The sequence below is a fragment of the Cucurbita pepo genome, chromosome LG04 (assembly GCF_002806865.2).
Source record: "Cucurbita pepo subsp. pepo cultivar mu-cu-16 chromosome LG04, ASM280686v2, whole genome shotgun sequence".
Taxonomy (NCBI): domain Eukaryota; kingdom Viridiplantae; phylum Streptophyta; class Magnoliopsida; order Cucurbitales; family Cucurbitaceae; genus Cucurbita; species Cucurbita pepo.
The window spans coordinates 11,618,949-11,642,709 of record NC_036641.1 but is presented as its reverse complement, the minus strand read 5'-3'; the positions used below and the strand labels follow the sequence as shown (position 1 = coordinate 11,642,709).

The 23,761-nt window shown below is 35.7% G+C and overlaps 4 protein-coding genes and 1 long non-coding RNA gene across 13 annotated transcripts; 3 read left to right on the top strand and 2 right to left on the bottom strand.

Annotated features, from left to right (window-relative positions):
* Positions 1–27: 27 nt before the first annotated feature.
* On the bottom strand, positions 28–2,701 carry LOC111793271 (glycine-rich RNA-binding protein 2, mitochondrial-like). 3 transcript variants are annotated; one of them, XM_023675080.1, is made up of 5 exons: positions 2,608–2,701; positions 1,811–1,968; positions 1,646–1,714; positions 1,180–1,286; positions 28–862 (listed from the first exon to the last, which is right to left on the bottom strand). In XM_023675080.1, exons 2-5 carry the CDS (start codon positions 1,953–1,955, stop codon positions 242–244), a joined length of 942 nt encoding a protein of 313 aa, XP_023530848.1. In that variant the 5' UTR covers positions 1,956–1,968; positions 2,608–2,701; the 3' UTR covers positions 28–241. The 3 variants fall into 3 exon arrangements, with proteins under 3 accessions (XP_023530848.1, XP_023530847.1, XP_023530849.1); XM_023675079.1 differs by having other exon boundaries at positions 1,811–1,966; positions 2,597–2,696; XM_023675081.1 differs by lacking the exon at positions 2,608–2,701 and adding an exon at positions 2,116–2,208 and having other exon boundaries at positions 1,811–1,966.
* A 973-nt stretch (positions 2,702–3,674) lies between these two features.
* Positions 3,675–6,769, top strand: LOC111793268. Of its 5 annotated transcripts, none has more exons than XM_023675074.1 (4): positions 3,675–3,983; positions 4,110–4,570; positions 4,699–5,552; positions 5,823–6,769. In XM_023675074.1, exons 3-4 carry the CDS (start codon positions 4,756–4,758, stop codon positions 6,040–6,042), a joined length of 1,017 nt encoding a protein of 338 aa, XP_023530842.1. In that variant the 5' UTR covers positions 3,675–3,983; positions 4,110–4,570; positions 4,699–4,755; the 3' UTR covers positions 6,043–6,769. The 5 variants fall into 5 exon arrangements, with proteins under 5 accessions (XP_023530842.1, XP_023530843.1, XP_023530841.1 ...); XM_023675075.1 differs by having other exon boundaries at positions 4,110–5,552; positions 5,823–6,055; positions 6,158–6,769; XM_023675073.1 differs by having other exon boundaries at positions 4,110–5,552; positions 5,823–6,055; positions 6,152–6,769.
* A 956-nt stretch (positions 6,770–7,725) lies between these two features.
* On the top strand, positions 7,726–11,061 carry LOC111793267 (replication protein A 70 kDa DNA-binding subunit B). The gene is made up of 11 exons (XM_023675071.1): positions 7,726–8,008; positions 8,324–8,470; positions 8,588–8,800; positions 8,912–9,089; positions 9,188–9,458; positions 9,547–9,649; positions 9,728–9,852; positions 9,934–10,012; positions 10,096–10,240; positions 10,360–10,641; positions 10,724–11,061. The coding sequence occupies exons 1-11, from the start codon at positions 7,881–7,883 to the stop codon at positions 10,919–10,921; spliced, it is 1,869 nt and encodes a 622-aa protein (XP_023530839.1). The 5' UTR covers positions 7,726–7,880; the 3' UTR covers positions 10,922–11,061.
* Positions 11,062–11,935: 874 nt separating this feature from the next.
* LOC111793549 (ras GTPase-activating protein-binding protein 2-like) lies at positions 11,936–17,813 on the bottom strand. Its single transcript, XM_023675480.1, has 9 exons — positions 17,688–17,813; positions 16,720–16,908; positions 15,708–16,008; positions 15,394–15,626; positions 15,130–15,307; positions 14,818–14,939; positions 14,668–14,730; positions 12,681–12,744; positions 11,936–12,476 (listed from the first exon to the last, which is right to left on the bottom strand). Exons 2-9 carry the CDS (start codon positions 16,906–16,908, stop codon positions 12,217–12,219), a joined length of 1,410 nt encoding a protein of 469 aa, XP_023531248.1. The 5' UTR covers positions 17,688–17,813; the 3' UTR covers positions 11,936–12,216.
* Positions 17,814–19,535: 1,722 nt separating this feature from the next.
* LOC111793572 lies at positions 19,536–22,797 on the top strand. Of its 3 annotated transcripts, none has more exons than XR_002814949.1 (4): positions 19,536–19,738; positions 21,985–22,096; positions 22,180–22,327; positions 22,527–22,797. It is a non-coding gene; the product is annotated as an uncharacterized LOC111793572 (long non-coding RNA). The 3 variants fall into 3 exon arrangements; XR_002814948.1 differs by lacking the exon at positions 22,527–22,797 and adding an exon at positions 21,062–21,153 and having other exon boundaries at positions 22,180–22,472; XR_002814947.1 differs by lacking the exon at positions 22,527–22,797 and having other exon boundaries at positions 22,180–22,472.
* The last annotated feature ends 964 nt before the right edge of the window (positions 22,798–23,761 follow it).

Sequence of the window (23,761 nt, the reverse complement as noted above, 5' to 3'; positions counted from 1 at the left end):
AACTACAAGCCACAAACAACTTGGATCTTCACCACTACTAATAACAGTGTCATAGAATTTGATTATGGCAAAATTCTGTCGTGAGTAACAGATTTAAGAGCTAGGATATAATTGAGAATGGCTTCTAATAGAGATGGGACAAAACTAATTTGTCAGTGAGAAACCAAATTGAAAATACATAGGAACACTGATCATCGAGGAAGGTCCAACATGGCTATAACCAAACATCCAATATCATCTATCAGGCTCTTTTAGCAAAGTCATTTGCGTCGTCGTCGTCTTCGTCTCTATCATTTCCTTCGAGTTGCTCCCCTAGGCCACTTCCAGGTGCATTCATGGTGTCTGTTTCTTTGCTGCTAAATTGATCCCCACCGGTAAATCCTCCAAAACCAGAGCTTTCTTCAGACCCGCGGTTGGAAAAATAGTCGCCGCCCCCGCCACTGACGTTATAGTTTCCACTGTCTCCACCAGAAAAATTGCTGGCGTTGTAGCCAGCATCATTCCCACCAAAGCCACCACCTGTGCCAACACTTCCACGGCTGTCACTGGCAAACTCGTTGCCATAGTTTCCTCCACTTCCTTGGCTACCACCGCCAAAATTGTTCGTATAGTTACCACCGGAACTATATCCTGTCGTGGAGAATCCACCACTACCATCACCATAACCTCCACTCCCACCACCGCCATATCCCCCAGCACCACCGCCACCATAGCCCCCAGCACCACCGCCACCATAGCCCCCAGCACCACCGCCACCATAGCCGCCGCCACCATAGCCACCACCACCACCATAGCCGCCACCACCCACACCACGGCTTCTATCATTAGCATAATTCACCCTAACGCGACGACCATGAAGATCCTGTTTGAAATAAAATAAATCAAGTCATCGAACTTTCTGAGTTTAGCAAATATTGAGAACCAGAATAAATCAACTAAAAAATGCATCGCCATAAATTAGGCAGTTAATTTTAAACAATGCTTGGTTCCAATAGATTCGAAGGCCAAACAAGTAACATGAAAGCACAATCAGGAAAAGGAAAAGAAAGCAGACAGCTGACGTTCTTGAATTAACACTTCATCATCCTTTTTAATCAGATTACAGCATATAAAAGCATATGAATATAAAACAATGCATCATCCTTTTTAATCACATTGAGCCGACAACTGAATCATTACCTGTCCATCCAATGCCTGGATGGCACTAGAGGCCTCCTCACTGGAGGTATAAGTCACAAATCCAAATCCTCTAGATCTTCCAGTTTCGCGGTCCACAATGATCCTAGCTGTCACGGGGCAAGGAAAAAAAAACAGGGTAAACAAGGAAAACAACAGTTATTACTAAATTCAGACTTCACACACTCCACTAGCACGTCAAGTAATATCCAGCTCCAACCCTCCAGAGAAACATAATCCCTTGAGCAGATTCCATCATACGGGTTCCAAAAGTATGTTTATAACATGTTCATTTTTGTTGTGTAAAGATAAATCTTAGTATTACTCTGCTGTGGAATGTTCAAAAGCATGCAACTTTACATAAATTGATTTTACAATAACAATAAGCCATGTTAAAAATTGGAAGAAAGATACTTCTAAAATAACCTTCAACCACACATGGTAAACAAGTTGGGGAATGGTAATATACCTTCAACTACTTCCCCATATTTAGTAAAGGCTTCCCTCAGACTTTGATCATCAGTGCTGAATGAAATACCTGCATCATAAGCATGCGTACAAGCACAATATAAAGAAAAAGAAATTGGTGACTTAATGTTCCTTGAAGAAAAAAAAAACAACTTTTCTAAGAAACCTCCGACAAAAAGTTTTGAACTTTGCATGGAAGACATCCATCGTACAGCTTGACAGATAGACAAACTGGAAGCCTGCAAATCCGATCCAATCCTCTTATTTGCACCCTGCCTTAGAATATTTCCAACCTTACTTAGGAAAGCCATTCAGATGCAACCTGAAAGAAATAAATGAAAATGATTCGATCACAATATCAGAGACAACAAAGAAAGCTGTTATGTTCCTCAAATTACGGGCCACTGAGGTTTATGACAAGTTAAGAGAACAGAGAACACCGTCGCAACATAACTCATCGCAAGAACATACCAAAACCGACTAAACAGAAATGGACCATAAACGAACACTAGCGATGACTGAAACCGACGTAATAACGCTCATAACGTTTCCTTTGAGCGCCAACGTGCATAAGCTCTGTTAGGTGTTTAATAGAAACGTATCAAGCTCAATAAGATGATCCTTACCACCGAAACCAGTTCATCCATAACAAAACAGACCCTTTAAACCAAATCAACACGCAACAGAAAACAGTCCGTGATGAAAAAAATCAAATACGCAAAAGGCGAGAGAGATAAGACTCATCGCATATTTCTGCCATCATTTCCTCTAGTTCCCAACCCATAAACCAAAAAAATAACACCAATTAGAGTAAGAAACCATCGATCAAATGTCCAATACCCTCAATACACACGCGCGTGACCGCATCAATCAGTAAAGCATAAACAAGTAGCAAAATAACGTGTAAAGAAAACGCAAAAACAGAGACGATTGAGTGAAATGTAGAACGAACCTTCTTCTTCTTCTTCTTCTTCACTCTCGTTGCGATGCTAAAACCCTAGCAGGTTTTTCTGATCCGTACGGTGGGAGGTTTTCAAGAATATGAGAATATATGGAGAGAAGCTGGAGAAATCTGGGCCGTCGGATGGATCAATGACGGTGCAAACTAGGGCCACGAACAAAATTCAAAATCTACCCTAATTTTGTAAGATCGGTATTTTTTTTTTTTTTTACTATAAATGTAGTAAATTTTACTTCGGTAAAAGTTAATACGACATTTTTAACCTAATTGAAATATTGTTATAAACATAATACATTACATTATATATTAAATGATCATTATGATATGATCAGCTCGTTAATATGACATAATATTTAATCAGCTGATAAATGCTTAGACGTCGAATAGTAGACATAATGTTAGCTTAATATTAAATATTAGGATAGTAAACTAAAAACAATAAAAAATAAATAAATTTATGTAATTAATTGGGTTAAAATGAGGGAAAAAATAATAAATAAATAAATATAGGCCGCATCCCAAGCTCAACTTTATATCTTTTCATATTTTAATGTTTTAATTTTGAATTTAATTTTGAATTTTTAGGAATTACGACAAATATCATGTTTAGGCTGTCAGACATGAAATGGCCCAGAATAATGAAGTAGGACCATTCATAAAGGCCTGTTGACATGAAATGCCTTGTATAGGAGATACGACTAGAGGTCAACTTCTCCCTACACAATTGATATGTTGTTATTTCTCTCTTGATTGCTTATATTAAAGTTTTCTAAAATATTTTCTTGCCAGAGGCTCGAGCATCGTTTTCTAAAATCTTTTCTTGCCAGAGGCTCGAGTATCGCAGGGGACACAATAACGAATTGGCTTATCTGATTTGTAGTTGGAAGGTGAGTACCCATAATCGCAAGTCAGCTGCCATAAATGTGACAGATGGTATATATATATATATAATAAAAAGATTCCGGAAATGGAGGGAATTTAAAATAAATTAAAAATATTTAAAAAAAAATATTAGAAAATGCGAAGTTCGTTGGTAGAAAGAGAAAGAGAAGGCTGAAACAATGCGACGCCTCATAACTTCCTTCCCACTCCGTTTTCCATTTTCAATCTCTACTCTCTCTCTCTCTCCTAAATTCTCTCTCTTCCTCCCTCCCATCTCTGTTTCACCATTCTCTCTCTTCCTCGTTCGATTCTATCGGAATCTTTTCTGAATTTGGGTTTCTCTTCTTTTGATCATTCGATAATCCATCCCTTTGCGACATTCCCAATCCGGGACTGTCGGTACCCGGCCGTCGGAGGCCTCTTCTCCTCTTCTCTCCGGCCGAAAGTCTCTATGAGCTTTTCGTCTGTTACTACTTGGGATTGGGAAGTTTTCGACGTAAGTTATCGTTTATCCTGCAACTCTTGACTTTATATTGGATTCTCCTGTTATTCTTTTGATGCCGTCGTGTTTTGTGTTACGATTTGTTGTTATTTGTTCGGTTTCATTTTTTTGCGGATGTAGATATTTGATTTGAAATCGCATGCGAAGTGAACAAAAAGGAGCGATCGAGAAATCACGAATACTTGGGATCTTGAGAGATTTGATGTTATGAGGGGTTAGGCGATGGAATAGTGAACGGGAGATTGTTGAAATGAAGCGCATGGATTATATTTTGGAATGCGATCTCTGTATTTCAGAGTTTCAAGAGGTCGTGGAATGGGGCAAAAGCCGCGCTGTTCTTTTCGAGGTTGCGAGATATTGTTTAGTTCGCGGCGGCGATGAATAATTCACAAGTACTGGTTGAGTTTCAGGAATTGAAATCTAACGATTTCGGGTTATCGCTTAACTTATGTTCGTCATGGATAGAACATAGGCTGGGGATTAAATCCGGATGGCCGAAGAAACTTGTAGGCGCCCCATCTTCCATTTCTCTGATAAACACAATGCGATTGATTTCTCGCTGACAGAAGAGAGCTAGCGAAGTAATCCATTTCTGATTCAATACTCTCTTACGGCGTGATAGAACCTAGATCCAGATATAATCGAATCATAAAGGGTTTGGATGTCTTGATTTGTTTATCCCATTTCATGTTCTTGTTGCATTTTACAGGCGGTGATTTTCAGACTTGATCTGATTCGAAAATTGAAGAGTGGTGCCTAAAAACATATGGAATCTGGGCGAAAGATTGAGGCCGGTGAATCAAATACACATCCTAGCAAAAGTTTAAGCTCCGCCTTATCCTCGGCATCTAATTCCTCCTCCGACAGCTCCTTTGAATTGATTGTAAATGAGCCCGGCCTATACGTTGGTGGTACGACGAGTGACTCTTTGAAAAAGAAAGAGTTGCATGTTGCAGGACACCCGGATTCTGATTTTGCGTTTATCAATGGCAATGAATCTTCCCTTCGTGGTGGTGTGATTGAATTCCCAAAGCCTGCAAAGGACAAAGATATCAAGGCTGTGGTGAAGAACAACAGGTCAGGCAGCGAGGAAACAACTCAATATCCTCAAACTCAAGTGATGGAGCGAGCTGATAATCCTAATTCACCTGGATATAGAATCCCATCTCATGTCTTTTCTAGAACTAAATCTACAACGCCTACAGAATGGAGTGGTGCTTCAAATGAATCATTGTTCAGTATTCAGATGGGAACCATGAGTTTTACCAGAGAACAATTGTGTTGGATAGGAAAATCAGGCGAGCTATATAGGTCTGGTGAATTAGCCATGAGCGTATCCCAGGTTTTGAATATGAAACATTCTGAATGTGGGTTGAAGGGCACCCATCAAGATGGTGATATGGCAGCCACTGAAGCACGATGTGCACAAACAATGAGGGAGGTTATAAGGGAAAATTCAGAAACCAACCGCATGGGAAGTTCTACTCTAACAGAGTCGTCATCTCAGTCAGCCAGCGTTTCTCATCAGTCAGAAAGCAGCACACAATCTTTCCAGTTTCCCATGTAAGCCACTACGTTCTCAAATCCTTATCGACTAATATAGCTTTTGTTTTTATGTTTTGAAGAAAAACATTGTCACTTTTCTTCGAAACTAACTGGTAGAATTGAGGCTGTAAATGGATAAGAGTGGATAAGATGAGCTAATAAAGTATGCAGACTACCCGAATGAAGTATTAGAAGAATGCTCATTAATTTTTCACTCTTAGCACTAAAATTCTTGAGAGCTGTTGCAGATCAATAAATATATGAATGTTTTGTTTGTCCAAATTTAAGATTGTCAGGAGATGGAGCAAAAAGCATTTCTTTTAAGGGAGCAGAACCCGAGAAGGAGAAGGCGAATCACGAGACGAATAATGAATTGCAACATTCAGCTTCATCAAATCCACAGATCCCCAAAGAATCGAGCTCAGACGAATCTCCAAAAGCAGATTCAAATGTGGCTCCTCCAAAGAGATGGCTTTCTTGCTTATCTTGCTGCTCCTTCCGTAGTTGAGAGAAGTGTACAGGTTCAACAAAACTGCCACTGCCCCCCTCTTCTTGTGTAGCTTCTAGGATAATGCATCGGGATAGTTTTGTTAACGACACGAATTTTGTTTTGGTAGACACAGTTTCTCGGTTCTTGGTAACTGGATAAGCCATCTTTGGACGCAAACTTTGTGCTAAATCATCTGTGTCTGATGTTGACAACTTCAGTGCTGATGATGCTGATGAAATTGCAAGAAAGAAAAAACGGTTCAAAGAAGCTCGAAATGATTGTCTCCAATCAAATGTGGCTTCTCGTCTGTCTGTACTTCTCCTTGATGAAACATGAGAGTGGTACCCGTTGTATCGTTTGATTGGAATGTATGATACCCAATGGTGCTCGTTGTTGGTTGTCTTTTGCCCCTTGTGGGTCTGGGAAGTGTCGAGAGTTTCAAGGAAGCTGATGAACAGACGTTGATAGCTGAATGAATGGCTTCGAGTTTGATCGAATTGGAATTGGATGTGTTGAGTTTTGAAACGAAGGGAGGAGTCAGTGCTGTTGTTGATGCTGCTGCTTTAGATTTGCTTGTACGTGGTGGAACTATGTAGCGAGAGCAAGATCATAGCTTATTCTCTTATTGCCGTGTCGATAATCCCTTTTTGTTCCCCTTTATAAATATAACTGTTCTTTGACAGTTTTTGTTTCTCTGTGTTTGTTATCTTACTCAACTATAATGATTACTTGAGAATTATCATCCAAATAACTTTCAATCGCAATATAATTCGTATTTAATTAAGCTTATCACAGGTACATCTTATTTTGTGATGCTATAGGAACAAAAATAAATAAATAAATCCTTTTTTTTAATGAAAATAATCAAATTTAATATCAAATATTTAATTTAGTTACTTGACATAAAAAAAAAAAAAAACTATCTATATATATATATATATATATATTAAATGAAAATAATCATATTTAATTTAGTTACTGGACATGAAAAAAAAAAAACCTATATATATATATATATACTTTTTTAAATGAAAATAATCAAATATTTAATTTAGTTCATTGACATGAAAAAAAAAACCTATATATAAATATTTTTTTAAATGAAAATAATCAAATATTTAATTTAGTTACTTAACATGGAAAAAAAAACCTATATATATATTTTAAATGAAAATAATCAAATATTTAATTTAGTTACTTTACATGAAAAAAAAACCTATATATATATATATTTTAAATGAAAATAATCAAATATTTAATTTAGTTACGTGAAAAAAAAGTCTATATATATATTTTTTAAATGAAAATAATCAAATATTTAATTTAATTACTTGACATGGAAATATATATATATATACATAGTAGATGACTCATCCACATAAATGCTTTAAAAGGACGAATATTTATTAAATAATATCTAAAATATTTGTCATTTGAGACAAAATATCCAAATGCGATTAACTAAAAAAAGAAAAAACACTAATTTGTTATTACTTTAATAAAATACCAGCAATTTCACATCAAATCATTTCAAAACCTAAAGGGTAGCCAGGGTAATTTCAGAAAGATAGTAAGGGTAAATCCGTAAATTAGGATTCTCGGCCGCGTAAACCGTATTAGGCCGCCAAAAATTTGGAAGGTGTTTGGGAAAAAAGGAAACCGGAAAATTTATTTGCCGCGAAAACACCAATCTCTCTCTTTTTTCAAAGATCCAAAACCAATTTCCCGCTTGAATCCTCAAATACAAAACCCTCAAATCCCTTCTTCTTCACCTCATTCTTCACTTCCTCTTCTTCCTTTTCCTGAATCTCTCTCAAATTTCTGACCTACCTTTTCCTATCCCATACCGTCGAGCAATGGCGAATGCACCTACCCCAGGCGGGATTTCCAAGATCTTGGCGAATCCATCCCCGGATTCCGCCTCCGATGTCCCCCAGGTTGTGCTTCAGGTCCTCGATCTCAAGGCGACGGGAAATCGCTACATGTTAGTTTTCTTTCACCCTTCTTTGAACTCTGATTAGTACTGTGTTGTTTACTTATGCTCGCTCAAACTGTCTGAGATTCCCTTTTGATTCTGACCTAAGTTCGGTGATATCGTTGTTGACATGCTTGAAAGTTGATACTCTGGTTTAGATCGAAGTGTCTGTGTCGTGTGTATAATCTTTGGATTATCTGCTAGGAGTTCGCGTTTTCACTAAATCGACGCGTTAACGATTAGGGAGATTTCTGTTGATATTTGTGATTGAAGATCTAAAGGGTTTATGGACCGTTTCTTTACTTTTTATCACTTCACTTTCAGGTTTACTGCTGCCGATGGGGATATGAAGCTAAAATCCATTCTTCCTTCAAACCTTACGTCAGAGGTCATATCTGGAAACATTCAAAATCTGGGTCTTATTCGCGTTCTTGATTATTCTCTCAATGACATTCCGAACAAGCCAGAAAAGTGAGTTTCATCTCTCAAATTTCGAGAAATAATCATGTTGCGCCTTTCCTAAATTTATATGTAATTATTCTTTGTTTTGTTATGGTTTGTCATATGTGATTCCTTTCTTATTATCAGGTATCTAATCGTGACAAAATGTGAGGTGGTGTCTTCTGCTTTAGAGAAGGAGGTAAAATCTGAGGTTAAGAAAGAGGAAGCAGATATTGTTTTGAAACCCAAGCAAGAGTTAGACGTGAGTGCGGTTAATACTGGATCTGGCATTCTTTTAAAACCAAAGCAAGAATTGGTTGCCAAATCAGCTGCCCAGATTGTACATGAGCAGAGTACAAAGTGAGTGTGCTCTCTTTTAGGAGACCATTTGTTGAACTTAGTTATCAAGTTCACAGTTACTGTATGCAAATACTGATACATGTTTACATGTTTTTGCTTTTCCTTGAACAGTATGGCACCATCTGCACGGATGTCCATGACAAGGCGGGTTCATCCGCTTGTCTACTTAAATCCGTACCAGGGAGATTGGACTATCAAAGTTCGTGTTACAGACAAGGGAAATCTGCGTACATACAAGAATGCTCAGGGAGAAGGTTGTGTTTTCAATGTGGTGTTGACAGATGAAGATGTAAGTAAATTGCCGATCTGTTAAATCATTACCACACGATTACATTTTATAGTCTCTTGTTGATATGCAAGTGAAGTTACTTGTCTCTTCTTGTTCAGGGGACACAAATACAAGCAACGATGTTCAATGAAGCTGCAAGAAAGTTCTATGAAAAGTTTTCCCTTGGCAAAGTTTACTACGTTTCCAGGGGAACTTTGAAAGTTGCAAATAAAAAATTTAAGACAGTTCAAAATGATTATGAAATGACATTAAATGTGAATTCTCAAGTAGACGAGGTCACCAACGAAGCTGCTTTCGTCCCTGAAACCAAGTTCAATTTTGTCAAGATTGATATGTTAGGTCCTCACGTGAATGGAAGAGATCTTGTTGGTAAGAATCCTATCCTACCCTAAATAACTTATCCTTGCATGTTTTTTTCCCCATCTTATAAAATTAAACGTGTTTTTGGAACTGCCAGATGTTATTGGAGTTGTACAAAGTGTTTCTCCTACCATGAGCATTAGAAGGAAAATCAACAATGAGACAGCTCCAAAACGTGATGTAACTATTGCTGATGAGACGTGAGTAGATTTTCTCGTTGATGAAGATTGTTGCCTGTTTACATCATTCATATTGAAGTTATGAGTATTAAATTGCAGAAAGAAGACTGTTGTGGTATCTTTGTGGAATGATCTTGCTACCACCGTGGGGCAGGAGTTGCTTGACATTGCCGATCAATCTCCCATAATTGCATTGAAGTATCTTAGAGTCGGAGATTTTCAAGGTACTGCTAAAATTGAAGGGAATATATCTGGTAAAATTGAAGCAAACTTTCTCCTAACATCCTACTTGCTTCCAACTGCAGGTGTATCTTTGTCAACTATAAGTCGGAGCTCAATTTTAATAAATCCAGACATAAAGGAAGCACATCAATTGAGATCATGGTAAGTTTACAGAGAACAAGTTGAGTTCGTGCCATAATATCGTTTGCTATAATAGTAATGCATTTTATATTACCTGCGTATAGGTACGACTCTGAAGGAAAAGCCATATCCATGGCTTCTGTCAGCTCTGGCATGAGCCCCTCATCCAAGAGTGGGTCGAGATCCATGTACACTGACCGGGTCTCCCTGTCTCATATACTCCAAAACAAATCTTTGGGTGAAGAAAAGGTAACATACAACCTTTTGAATTCAAGAAAGTGAAACTTCTATAGGGAGCAATACTATGTAGTATCCATCCCTATAGAACATCTATTCATCAAGAATAACATGAGTTATTATCTCTACAGCCAATGTTCTTCAGCATCAGAGCATATGTCAGCTTTATTAAGCCTGATCAAACAATGTGGTATCGGGCTTGTAAGACATGCAACAAGAAGGTGACCGATGCCATTGGATCTGGATATTGGTGTGAAAGCTGCCAGAAAAACGACGAAGAGTGCAGCTTAAGGTACATAATGGTCGTAAGAGTTTCTGATGCCAGTTGTGAGGCATGGCTCTCCACATTCAATGCAGAAGCGGAGAGGATTGTTGGGTGCACTGCTGAAGAGCTTGACGGGCTCAAATCACAGGTAACGAATCAGATAATATGAGAACTTGACATTGAGAACTTGAAGCAAACTTGATCGACCTTTTCTTATGTTTTCAATACAGATTGGAGAGGAGGCTTCATATCAGCTGAAACTGAAAGAAGCCACTTGGGTTCCACATTTATTTCGAGTTAGTGTCTCTCAGAATGAGTACAACAATGAGAAGAGGCAAAGGATCACTGTCAGGTCCGTTGCTCCAGTTGACTTCGCTGCTGAGTCCAGATTTTTGCTTGAAGAAATAGCAAAGATGAAAGCTTCGTAGGAGGGGTTTACTTTAGGACTTCGGTAGAAATTGTAAATTAAATCACCAATTAACAGTCGTTTTGGTTTTTCTTTTGTCTAGTGACAATGGGGGAATGTTTTGTTTATCATATCATATCAATTCAAGGATGCTTTTGCGTATACTAAGCTTTTATTTCACATTTATGGTGGCTAGATGGTACAAATGACAGAACTTGGAGGATACAAACTTCACTACTGGTATTAGTATCATTTAAAAATGATTTGACTTGGAAGAAATTGAGTAGATATTGGTTTGTGTTTTTTAACTTGGGAAGGGGCATTAACAGTTCAAGATGGACTTCAATTACAAAACTCAAGGGTTTCTCCACCCTTACACGTTTCTAGGCTGTTGGTTATAAATAAATGAATATACTACAAATATACTACCCAACCTCAGAACAATCCAAAAAATGAAATGAAAACTGACTAGCAATTTTTTTTCTTATTAGCCTGGGATTGGATGTTTGAAAGACAGAACATCTAATAGAAGGCAGACAATTCCCGGGAAATTCTTATTAATTTTGGATAACAATCCATTTTTTTTTTTCTTTCGCTCTTTTTCCCAATCAATCGCGAGGGTTCTCGGGCCTCGCTACCCCCATGCATACAATAGCTACGAGCTGCCGTAAGCGCTGTTGCACGAGTACACTAACAAGAGAAGAACTACGAGTAGTCACTCTAAGATATTGCGTATAAATATCAAGAGAGAGATAGCCTGGTTCCTATAGGCTCGACTCTTGGGTGGCTGAGAATGTTATGTCAAAAGAACCCATGACGATGAAGGAGAAGGCAATGGAATTGAGAGACCAGGTTCGAGAGCAAAAACTTCTCAACCCAAAATATTTAAATGTGTTAAGTTGAGTTCATTAACATTTTGGTTTAAAAATTTTACAATTCAAACCATTGATTCAGTCTAAGTCCCAACCCAGTCCACAAATACCCCGATCATCGTGTGTGGGAGATCGGAGGGGCAAAGAAATAGATTACCCCAAAATAATGCCTAATAATAATAATAATCATAGCAAAAAGATGTTGCACCAAAGAGCTTTAACGTCGTACAGCTTTATGAAGCGCTAAGGGTAAAAAATAAATCAAAACTATCTTCTCACATAAATGTAAATGACTAATTGAAGAGTACCTTCAGTTTCTTCTACCGCAATTAATAACCTAAGAAAAAATCCCAAAAAAAAAAAAAAGAAAAAAAAAAAAGAAGGTAGATCTCAATTCTCAATTTTACTGTCAAAAAATTGTCAACGTATCTCTTCCCTTAACTGTTCAACCAGAAACTGCGCTACGGTTTACCCCACCCTGACGACCTCCTCCCCTTCCGCCTCCGTTTTGGTTAGCCCGCTGATAACCATCCCCATTGCGTCCAGTCGAACCCCGAGCTCGTCCAGCAAACTCACCCTGGTTTCTGAAATCGTTTCTTCCATAGCCTCTGCCACCACCGTAGTTCCCTCTTGCCCTGAAACTGTCACTGCGGAAACCACCTCCTCTTCCTGTAGGGAACCTCCCTCCTCTTCCACTTCCGCTAACTGAATAAATCAATTGATTAACATGATAATCAGCTCTTGCAGGCAGCAACTGGCTAAGAATTCGTACGCTCCTCTACTTAAGTTTCATATGGCTTAAATGTATAGCCCTTCTTAACCTANCTCTATCTTTGGACGACCTTAACTCATCCTGTGCTCAAGGAAAAAAAATAAAGGAAAAAAAGTTAAGTTGAGACACGAGCTTACCTCGGGTGGTAGTCCTCTTCTCCTCAACAACAGCTTGACGATCACCAATTGTGACTGGCGAAGCCTAGTGTTATTGAATTAAGAAAAATCAGACCAACAATATCAAATCAAAAAATCACAAACATATTGTCAAAACGAAAAGTGAAAGCAAAAATACAAAGTGAATAACCATTCCCATGGCTAACAAAAGAAAAGGTTAAGAGATACACACGAAAGAACCAGAACTACTTGATAATTTCACGCTCACAATAACCTAAGGAAGTAATTTTAGCACTTATCTAAACCACATCCATAACATTGTAGTTCTCAATATTTCAGCCTAAAAGAAACGAAATAGCAAAATGTAACACATATAGTTGTCCAATGACACGTACTTAATGAGCATGATTCCAAAGTAACAAGAGGAATCATTTTTTACTAAGAAAAAAAAAGTAGACATGCACTGTCTACCGAGTTTGAAATTGTCAACTCCTGTTCAATGTAGCAACACTTGGGTTCACAAAATTATCGAAAACCATTATCTAGCCTTCAACATTAAACGGGTAAGAAAGAACTATGCGATGTTCATTATCATAGACAAGCAAATTGAAGTAGGTTGGAATCTATGACCTCCTGGTTGAATCAAAGGTTTTTCACTATTATTTCAAGCTAAATAATAAAAAAAAAATTACATAGAAAAAAAAATTTCACTAGTCTGGTGAAGGTCAAATAATTTCCAAAAGCAAAAGATGTAAGTAAAACAATTAGGTCATCAATTTACTCCGATGCAGTCAACCCAACACCACGACACCGGTCGGTCACTCACTTTCTGACCCTAATTTTAACCTGATTTGTGACAAGATACAAACAACAAAGAAGGCATCTTGACAGTTACAATCTAGGTTGACTATTTTTCTCTTCAAGGCTTGAATAACAAGCCCAGTTCATAAATACAAATAAGCTGGAGCACATTTAGCAGTATCCCACCCAAGATAGATGATATAAATTTCTATTTCATTTCCATTAATATTCTGTCGAGGTGCACTAAATTACTAACATGAACCTGTACAAAACAAAGGTCGGCATGGTGTTATGGCCTAGACTAGGGACATGACACAAAAGGAAACACAAGTAGAAAATATCACAAATTATGGTCTTATATTGAAGGTCCAACTTTTAGATATAACACGGAAAATGCATATTCAAGTTACATGAATCAATTTGAATCCTTCGGTAAACTGTAAAAAAAAAGCATCTACAGCCAAAACAAATCATCTCGAGAAGACAAATTCTTTTTAATGCTTTAATTTATTCCGTATAAATAAAATAAGCTTTGGGATCAATAACATGTATAAAACACATCACTAGTTGATGAAAAATGAAAACGTGGAGAAAGGATTCATGTTTTAAAAAATACCTTTGCAGCCAATGCAAGTATGCAACATGTAAATATTGACCGAAGACACATGAGAAGGACAAGGTAAGAAAAAACAAAGAAATCGCATGGAGGACATGGAATTTGAGCGCACAAGATCATCTAACACACCGGTAAGACGTACTGGAAGCAAGAAGAAAAACAAAGAAACAAGGAAGGAGAACAAATATAACCATATCAGTACAGTATAGAATTCATTCATTCAAACCTAATATAATTTTTGTAGAAACAAATATTACAGGAAAAAAAACACTCAAATCCAAACGATACAGCACAAAATCTCGAAAGGCCCACGGTACATAAGTCCTAATTCAGTGCAATCCTAATTTAGTTATTTAACAGAAAAAACAGATCATACACTCTCTCTAGTAAGAAGTTCCATCAAATAACACTATAATCAGAAAATGAACCATCAAATAATATTATAATCATAAAATGATCCATCCATAATATAATCTAAATAGACAAGATGTATTAAGAGACCCAGACGACAAAGATCTGATAGATGAATTATACATTAAGCAACTTCACAATTGCAATAAGAAGATTAAGGTGCACTGTTATCTTTGTTACCTCAAGTGCACCATGAACAGAGCTTAATTGCTCAAATTCAACAAATCCAAAACAAAAGCCTTGCTGCAGGAGAAAGAAAGAAAATGTTAACATGATAATAAACAAAAATCAGGTTAGAACAAAATGAAAGACGTTAAACTGGGATAGGACCTTATTACTCCTAACTTGAATACCATCACGCTTAATTGGCCCAAATTTCTTAAACTCTTCCTCAAGTTGTTCAACTGTAGCATCAAATGGCAAGTTCCGTACATATATGGAGTGACCTTCGGCTGTAATTAGTATTAGCAAAACATTACATTTCCATGTAAATGTAAACATGTCATTATGACACCGACTGAGAAGAACAACCAAAGCACTATTTATTTGTTTTAATAAATTCTTGTTTGCAATACATATAAAAATGTCTTGCTCAAATGAACTGCTAAAAAAATATAGATATCAACATGAGCACACACACACCTTCCTCATGAAGGTTACTGCTTTCAGGAAGATTGTCACCATTTACTGCAGAAGCATCGGGAACTGGAGCAGGTTTAGCCAGGCCAATAGACTGATGATCAGGATTTGCAGGAGGTGCAGCTCTTACAGGAGTAGTTGCAACATAAACAGGACCAGATATTGATTTTGGCACCTTAACCTGTGAAACAGCAAGCCATCTGAGTAAATGTCTGAAACACGATTGGCACCAAAATATCAAACATGCAGAAAGAAAAAATAACTCACAATTGATGCATACGACTTCTTTGGAGCATCTTCTTGGGCAACAGGGGCTGCATCAGCTGTCACAACTACTTCATGCTCAATTTGTTGTGGGGGCTCAGGAACCTCCTCCTGTTCAACGACTGATCCTTCGTCATTACTGGAAGGGTCACAAACTTCAGGATCATTGTTCATGTCTTCCTCTTCCAATGAAATTGGAGGTTCCACAGTAAGATGATTAGGAGCATGAGATGGTTCTGAAAATGGGGCAGAAAGCTATCTCACAATTCCGCAATAAGGCACATCAAAGTAAATATCATCTGGAAAAGTGAATATACCTGGTTCTGGTGTTGAAGTAACCGTTGTATTCTCTTTGATGGCATCGCCAGAAGAAGAGTTACTTCGATTGGATTCAGTCTCTTCAACATGTCTTAACACATCATTTAAGACATAGTAGCCTTTGTCCTGAGGAGCAAGAAAAAACGTTTGGGAAAATTTTCTCCTCAAGTTGTCCTTCCCAGTTAGGCATCCTGTTACCAAAACAATCACTCCTTTCTCATGAGACTCCTGAGCATCGGCAGTTATTATTTCTGCTGTATAGTCTCCATAATTCAAGGATATGATCTTGTCATTTATTGCCTGTCACAATACAAATTGAACTTCAATTGCTAACCATACAATGCTCATTGATTTATTACATCATTGAAGTAAGACCAATTCAGACCAATAGGAAAAATTCAGCTCTTTACAATAAGCTAGAGAAGATACATGGTTCAACATCAAGTAATAATGAAGAGAGACTGAAACTCAAAAACCATTACACTGCAACCATAAACAATTGGGAAATCAACCACAATTGCTATAGGACAAATTGTCTAAATCTTCAAATTAATAGGATGTGATTAACAGGTATTGTAGCCATTCTGGAATTATGTCGCAGTAATTACCTGATTGCTATAGATAGACCAGATTGGTTGTAATACTAATATAATTTGTATCTTACATGTGAATGTCTGTTTATCTTCAAAGTCGGGAATGCGTACTAGAGGAGATGATATTGACTAGAATAACTTTCAAGTGGATCCCGAGTCCTCAGAAATAAAATACATACTTTTTCATTACATTGTTGGCCTACTTTATCTCTCACCGTGATTTCGTGTATGCATTTACATAATCCATATTCCATCCATAAATAATTTCACAACCATATGCTCCAAACACGATTATAGTACAAATGATTCACGCAAAAAATTCCAAATGCATGACCACAGGATTGGTACTAATTTCATACAGGATAACTATTCAAGACACATCGGGTATAAATATCATGTATACATCATAAAAGCTTACCTGCATGCCTGTCACTGTTGTCATCACTCCATTGACATCTGGACGGCTTAGCAAACTTGAATCCTGATAAAACCGATGCACCGATTGTGGAGAATGATGAAGGATGTGGTAGTACTGCCCAACAAACGCATTCCCAACCACTTGGGCACTGGGAGCAGGGGAAGAACTGGCTTCCTGTGTTGCCGCCATCTACAAGATCATTTAGAGCATACCATAAGCATAGCTCAATGCAATATAACTAGTACCAGAAAATTCACCTACACCTTAAATTGTAGGTTGAATAGACATGTGACTGAAATCTAAGAGAAACAATTGAACTATTTATTACTTAGTTTTTTTAAAAAAAAAAAAAAAAAAAAGAAGCAATATATAGAAGTGCCTAGCCGGCGACATTTAGGTATTACTTAAAGAAACATTTCTTTAGGGTTTATATATTAAATGAACTGAAGACTGAAGTAAAACCACGAATAAAATTTTATAAATATCAGTAATACGATCTTCTTACATCTCACAACCTCTACTTCATCTCGCAAACATGCCCATAATATCATAGATTGTTTAAGAACATATATGCAAAACAACAGTCAGGTTTTACACAATATTTGCAATAAACCACGCAGTATACTATCACGTCAATACAGGTGAGAGTTAAGAAACATTTATGCACGACTAGAAAACTGACAATCGAAGAGGATAGAGGCAAATCGTCGCCGAACAGTAATGGGTAGCAAATGGCGAACGAATGCGCTGAGCCCTAAATGGGAAAAAAAAAAAAAAAAAGTAACAAAATGAAACCCCACAAAACCCTAATACAGATCAACCGCCTGAAGAGAAGAACAGGATTAACCCGAAATAAGTAATCATCGATGGATGATTCAACAAACATTCCGCGCAGATCAAGTAAACAAAACAACTGAGGTCCTGAAAACAATAACATCGAAGAAGAAGAGGGAGAAGAAAAGAAGCACCTGCAAGGGCAGAGAATAGAGGTTCCGATAGAGATCTGAGCGCCTAGAACACAAGGAGAGAATAGAATACCAAACTCGAGAGTAAAGATTCTGAGGCTTTATAGCATTAGGGTTTTTGTGATAAAATAAAGGGTTAAATGAAATATAAACCCCTCTTCGACATAGTTTAATAGATTTCAAAATTTGTTATATGTTTTTTTTTTTTTTTTTTTTTTTTTAATAATAATTTTAACACAATTAATATCGATTTGTCTGAATAAAAGACTCGAAATGTCGACACTTTTATGTATTTATTTATTTATTTTAATATACATTAATATCTCGTATTTAACTTAATATAGTTAATTATGAATTAAAATAAAATTCATCCTATCCACGTAAAATCAAATGAAAACATGGTGGAAATAGAAATTGAAATATTTAAAAATTAATAAAAATATGAAAAATAGAAAAATCAAAATCATATAAACACTTTTATCCATGGTATTATTGATAATAAAAATTAATAAATTGCATAATAATAATGGACTATTTTTTCATTGAAATATCTAACCAATAACCAATATTTATTTATTTTTATCTATTTATAATTAAATAAAATGTGGTTGTTTAATAATAAGTAGTGTTTAAAAAGGATTTTAAAATTAACCAATAAGCCATATTTTTTAATTTAATTGGCTAAATTAATAAAAATGCTTACCCTCTTTCAAAACTTAAAAAAAAAAAAAAAACTTTTAAAGTTCATATCTTTCACTTTTCAGAGTGGTTAAAAAGAAAAGTTTAATTAATAACCTTAAATGTATTTTTTTAATTTAAAAATATATCTACGGTTAATATCTTGATTTATAAATTTTTAATTCAAAAATAACATTAAAAAGTTTAGATGAAATTACGAGATATCAGACTAATTTATTTTATAGATTAAGAATTTTGGTGAACACATTATTTTTATAAATGTAAAGCGTATTAATCGTACTTTTAAAATTTTATGAATATTTTTTAAATACCGTACTCATAGTAAAAGTATTTTACCGTTTTTTTTTTAAGATATATTAATAAAACATCTTATAAGTATTTTTTAAAACATTATTAAACATTTAAGGTTATTTTTTTAACCAAAATATCAACCGCCAACCGTAAATATATATTTAAGATTTTTTTAATATTTAATGATATTAATATTTTTTTTTAGACAATATAGAATGTCTCATTTATTTATATATATATATATATATATATATATATTATACAAAAATATATATCCCATATTATTAAACGTATAAGAAAACAATTTCTTATTCGTAATAATATATTTCTTATTCTTCTAATGATTGAAGGGAGAGTTATATTGTAATTTGGCATGAGTTCTTATATTGTTAAAGATACGTGACAAATTATATATGTAAATAACAATAAAATTAGAATAAACAAAACAATAAATAATATAAATAAGTGTACACAATTGCGTACGAACAACTCCAAATTACGAGTATATTAATGAATATATCAGACATCTTAAAATATTTTATAAGATTTTTTACGTTTTCGTTAATCCAAAGTTTTATCGGATGAACTCAAAACTTGAACTGATTCTATTATAATTCATAAAATTAATTCAACCCAACCGGAGAGCCTAATTCAATATTATAATGATTTACTTTATATTTATATATATATATAGAAATGATCTTGAATATAGAATTTATCTATTAAAAATTTTATTTAAAAGAAATATATATTTTTAAAAAATATATTTAAAAGAAATATATATATATATTTAAAAATTTTAATAAAAGAATGTTAAGAAATTCGTAATCCCTCGTAATTATTAGCCATCGTCCCCACAAATTTCGCGCATACGTTAACTGAAATACGCGCGGGCGGAAAGACATTTCTATTCTAGTCGCCCCTGCCTCATCCCTTCCCCGAAGGGCTGCTCATCGATGAAGAAGCCATGGAAGATCAGGGGAGCTTGCCCAAAATCCGGGCGCCTTTCACTTTCCCCTTATACAGCACCGCAGAGCTGATGCCCATTGTCCCCGTGGAGGAGGGTATTGGAAGCATTGGACGTAGTTCTTTTTATTGTTGTCCTAAACAAATAGCGTTTCTCGTTGTATGCTTTTGGGTGTTTTGTCTTCGTACTGTAAAGTGGCAGGAATTGAATTGATTCAACATCTTTTTACGTTTGTTTGTCTGTTTGTGCTTGAATTATGTTATAGGATCTACCGATACAATCTTCTCAAAACCAGTCGGAATTTATGGTAGTTATCTAAGAGTTGTATAGCTTTTTTCACGTATTTAGATTATTTAGGTGCTCCGTGATTGTTTGTTTCTGGATTTTGTATTTGTCGTGTTGGCTGGTAGGAATTGTTCTTTCTTTTGCTTCTTTTAAACTTACTGTCATGTATCTTAACCTTCTGAAAATGTAATGGAGATTTAGCCACTGGCAAAGAGTTAGGTTACCAAGCTCTTTTGGCCAAGAACAATTACTTTTATGAGTTCTAGATACAGAATGTCTGCTTGACTGAACATGGGAATAAACATTTAGTGGCTCTATCACAGCATAAATCACTTTATGATGTTGGAATGGTCAAGCTTGAATGCAAGAATTAGTTTCATTTCAATGATTTGAACTTCAATTTGAACCAACTATCTTATTTGGTTCGTGCCTTGGTGGTTTGCCAATTCGTTTCATGCTAATGGTTCTTGTATTTCATCAAATTTAGCTGGTACGAATTGACTCTATTTATGAGATATCAATCCTAGATTTTATGAGGGTACTCAATCTTCAGCCTCAATATGACCTCAAGCCGGTATAATCTGGATCGTGTTTGCATTTTTCATGGTGTTTAAATTCTTTCCGAGCCTGTGATTAATCACTTTAGTTGTGTTCCACTGAATAAATATGTCCTTGTTTTGAGCTCGTACATTTATAGCTCTGAAGCTGGGGCTCATGGGTGATTGAATTAATCGGTTTTATCATTTAATTGTGAGCTTCACTTTTTCTAAGACAAAATTACATTCTCTATATTGCTTCCCTATGCTTCACAGGTAATCTTGTTTTAAATTTTGTTTCATTGATTATCACCTTGCATTAGAACCGTGGTTATCATGTTCCTTGACCATGAAGTTCTCCTAGCTGTCAGTTTATTGTGAGCTGACAAGGATTAAGCCTGAGAGCGCAGTTAGGGAATAAATCAACCCAATCCATTCACATTCCTGAGAAAGGAAAAATGTGCAAGATGAGAGAGTTGCACATTTTGGTAGTGCAAAGACAAATATTTTTTAACTTTCATTCTCCATAGCCCATCATCGTGTATGTTTATGGTGTTTTTTAAACCAACTTTTAATTCTAAATTTCTTTTACTTTTCAGATTGGAGGCTTGTACCATATATCTTTCTAGACGATGAATTTGTTTGTTCTGCAGTTTCTATGCAGAAGTTGGATTTTTTATGAGTTCACCTGGTAGAGTTCTATAAACAACTATGTGAAACCAACCCAAAACATTTAATTTGATTTCACACCATTCTGTCAACAGTTGTTACAGATATTGATACTATTTTGATACTATCAAGGTCGGCCTAGCAATGTTATTGACGTAGTGTGCTTCTATTTCTTTTAGTAAATAAATGTTTATTTTCTCAATTATGTACCATATGACTTGTTATTAGGTACGTAGAGTAGTAGAAAAGCACCCCTCTGCACTTATTGTTCTGTTGCCCTGTCTTTCGTTTCGCTGCACTTGAGGTCGAATTGTTATATATAATTGAGGTGTAGGCTGTCGCTAGGTCGTTTTGTAATTATAATCTTGCTTTTGTTCTTTTGGATTGAAGTACTTCTACATAGTTAGAGTGTGGATCGTTTTTGTTCGGGCTTGCTTTTTGTATGGCCTTGTATATTCGTTCATTTTCTCAATGAAAGTACTGTTTCTTACCAAAAAAAAAGTGTAGGGGTTATGGTGCTTGACTTCATTAGAGGATAATTATCACACTTTACATTTTCGATTCCCTTTGTTAACGCTGTGTTGGCCTAAAATCCGAATATAACAAACGACGAGGAAACATGGATGACATGTCCACTTGTTTATAATGTTGATAATCCTGCCCACATTAGTTTATGTAATAGTTTAAGTAGGTGAGGATGATTTATTGAATTCATAGCCTGTAAAACCTCCTTATTTACCACGCCTGTCTGTGCTTGCCTATTTTGTATTTGTTAGTCTCTCGCTTATGTTTTGTTTTCCATCTCTAAATTTGTGCTAAAATAGTAATAATTGCTGTATCCTAACTGAAACAGATGTTAGTTTTTTGCAAAGAATAAAGAAGGGGAAAAGACTGCAGAAATAATCCAATGGCATCAAGTTTCGGTTTACCGATATCGATAGCTGTGACCTCCAATCATACAAAAAGTTAAGTGTGAACTCTATGATTGACTTGGATGCAAACGTTACATCTGATCTTGACATGATTTATTTTGATGGCTCATCTTCAGTTCAATCATTTGAGAGAATGAAAGAAGTTTGCTTGGTTATGAGGATTCAAAGACGTGGGTTGATGCCAAATGCTACATGCCTTGAAAGTTGACGTCCAGCCGCTCCCACCTCCATCGCTCCCACCTCCATCGCTTCCATAGCATTGATGTAAGAACCCCTTTTCATTGTTTTCATCAGACTTTTTATGTGTGGCTGAGAATGCTCTGTTTATCCTTTACTTCAGATTCCATCTTATTTGTACTTGTTATGATTTTTGGTATTCAGTCTTTCGTCTATGGATCATCTCCTTTGACACATCATTCTTTACCTTCTTTGTTTTTCTCTTTTACCATTTTTTTCTCCCAAGTGAAATCATCTTGGATGGGCTTGGTGGTTGTTGAGCTGATGAAAAAGGTAATGGGCCAACTTGACTAGAATTGAGGGTCGGCCTATGATCGTAGCCCGATATAGAAGTTTCGCACATTTCAGATGTGGTAAAGTCAAGTGAGACCACATAAAGAGGCCAAGAGTTTGCCTCTAGGATCATCTTACTTAGGAAGCATCCCATTTATATTGGAGTTCAGTTCTATCCCATTTTTAGGATTTACAAAGTTCCATTCTCGAACCTTACAATTTACCTTCTCGAAAATAATTCATGAACTACAAATTCATTTATTCTCGAGCTCGATTTCTTTTTATATCTCATTTGATGTAGGCTTCTCTTCGGAGTTTTATCGTTCTTATTAGTCACAACCATGGCCAATGTTCTAATCGAACAATCTACGAAAAAAAAATTTAGATGGATATCTTCTAAACGAGTACAGTAGTGGAAAAGAAGATTGATTGAACAATTTATGAGAAAAAAACAAATCATTTAGATGGATATGTTCCGAACAGAGTACATTTGTAGAAAAAGAAGATTGATCGAACAATCTACGAAAAAAAAAAAATTATTTAGACAGATATCTTCCGACCCAAGTACGTTAGTAGAAAAGAATATTGATGAGGCTAACCTAATCTCTTCCATGGAAGTGATTCCACTGCCATGCCATTGGGACTCTGATCTGCCCAGAAGAAACCGAAGCAAATAACTTGTATTAAAATTATATTTTATTATATTATTTTGAGATGGTCAGTTCTTTAATGGTTAATTATTGTCATAAATGAATAAAATATTGTTTGGATTTTGGAGAGTATCAATAATTGATAATTCACTTTAAATGCCATTCCAGAGATTTCTGACATCTATCTTTTTTTCTGCCGCCAATCATCAAGGAATCGTTTATCCAATCAAGAATCCCATCCCTAAAATAAAATTAAAACCCAATTCTATAGTTTTTATGTACAAATTTAATATTGTTTGATATATGAAAACAAAATGTATATTATTTCATCATATCATATTTTATATGATAAATTACAAAATTATTATTTGGAAAAAGTATACTAAACCTTCTTTAAACTATTAATTTTTTTCAAATGTATTTATAAAAAAATTGATTTGTGTGAGATCATATATCGGTTGAAGTGGGAAACGAAACATTCCTATAAATATGTTACAAAGATGTGAAAACCTCTCCATAGAAGTGTTTTAAAACCGTG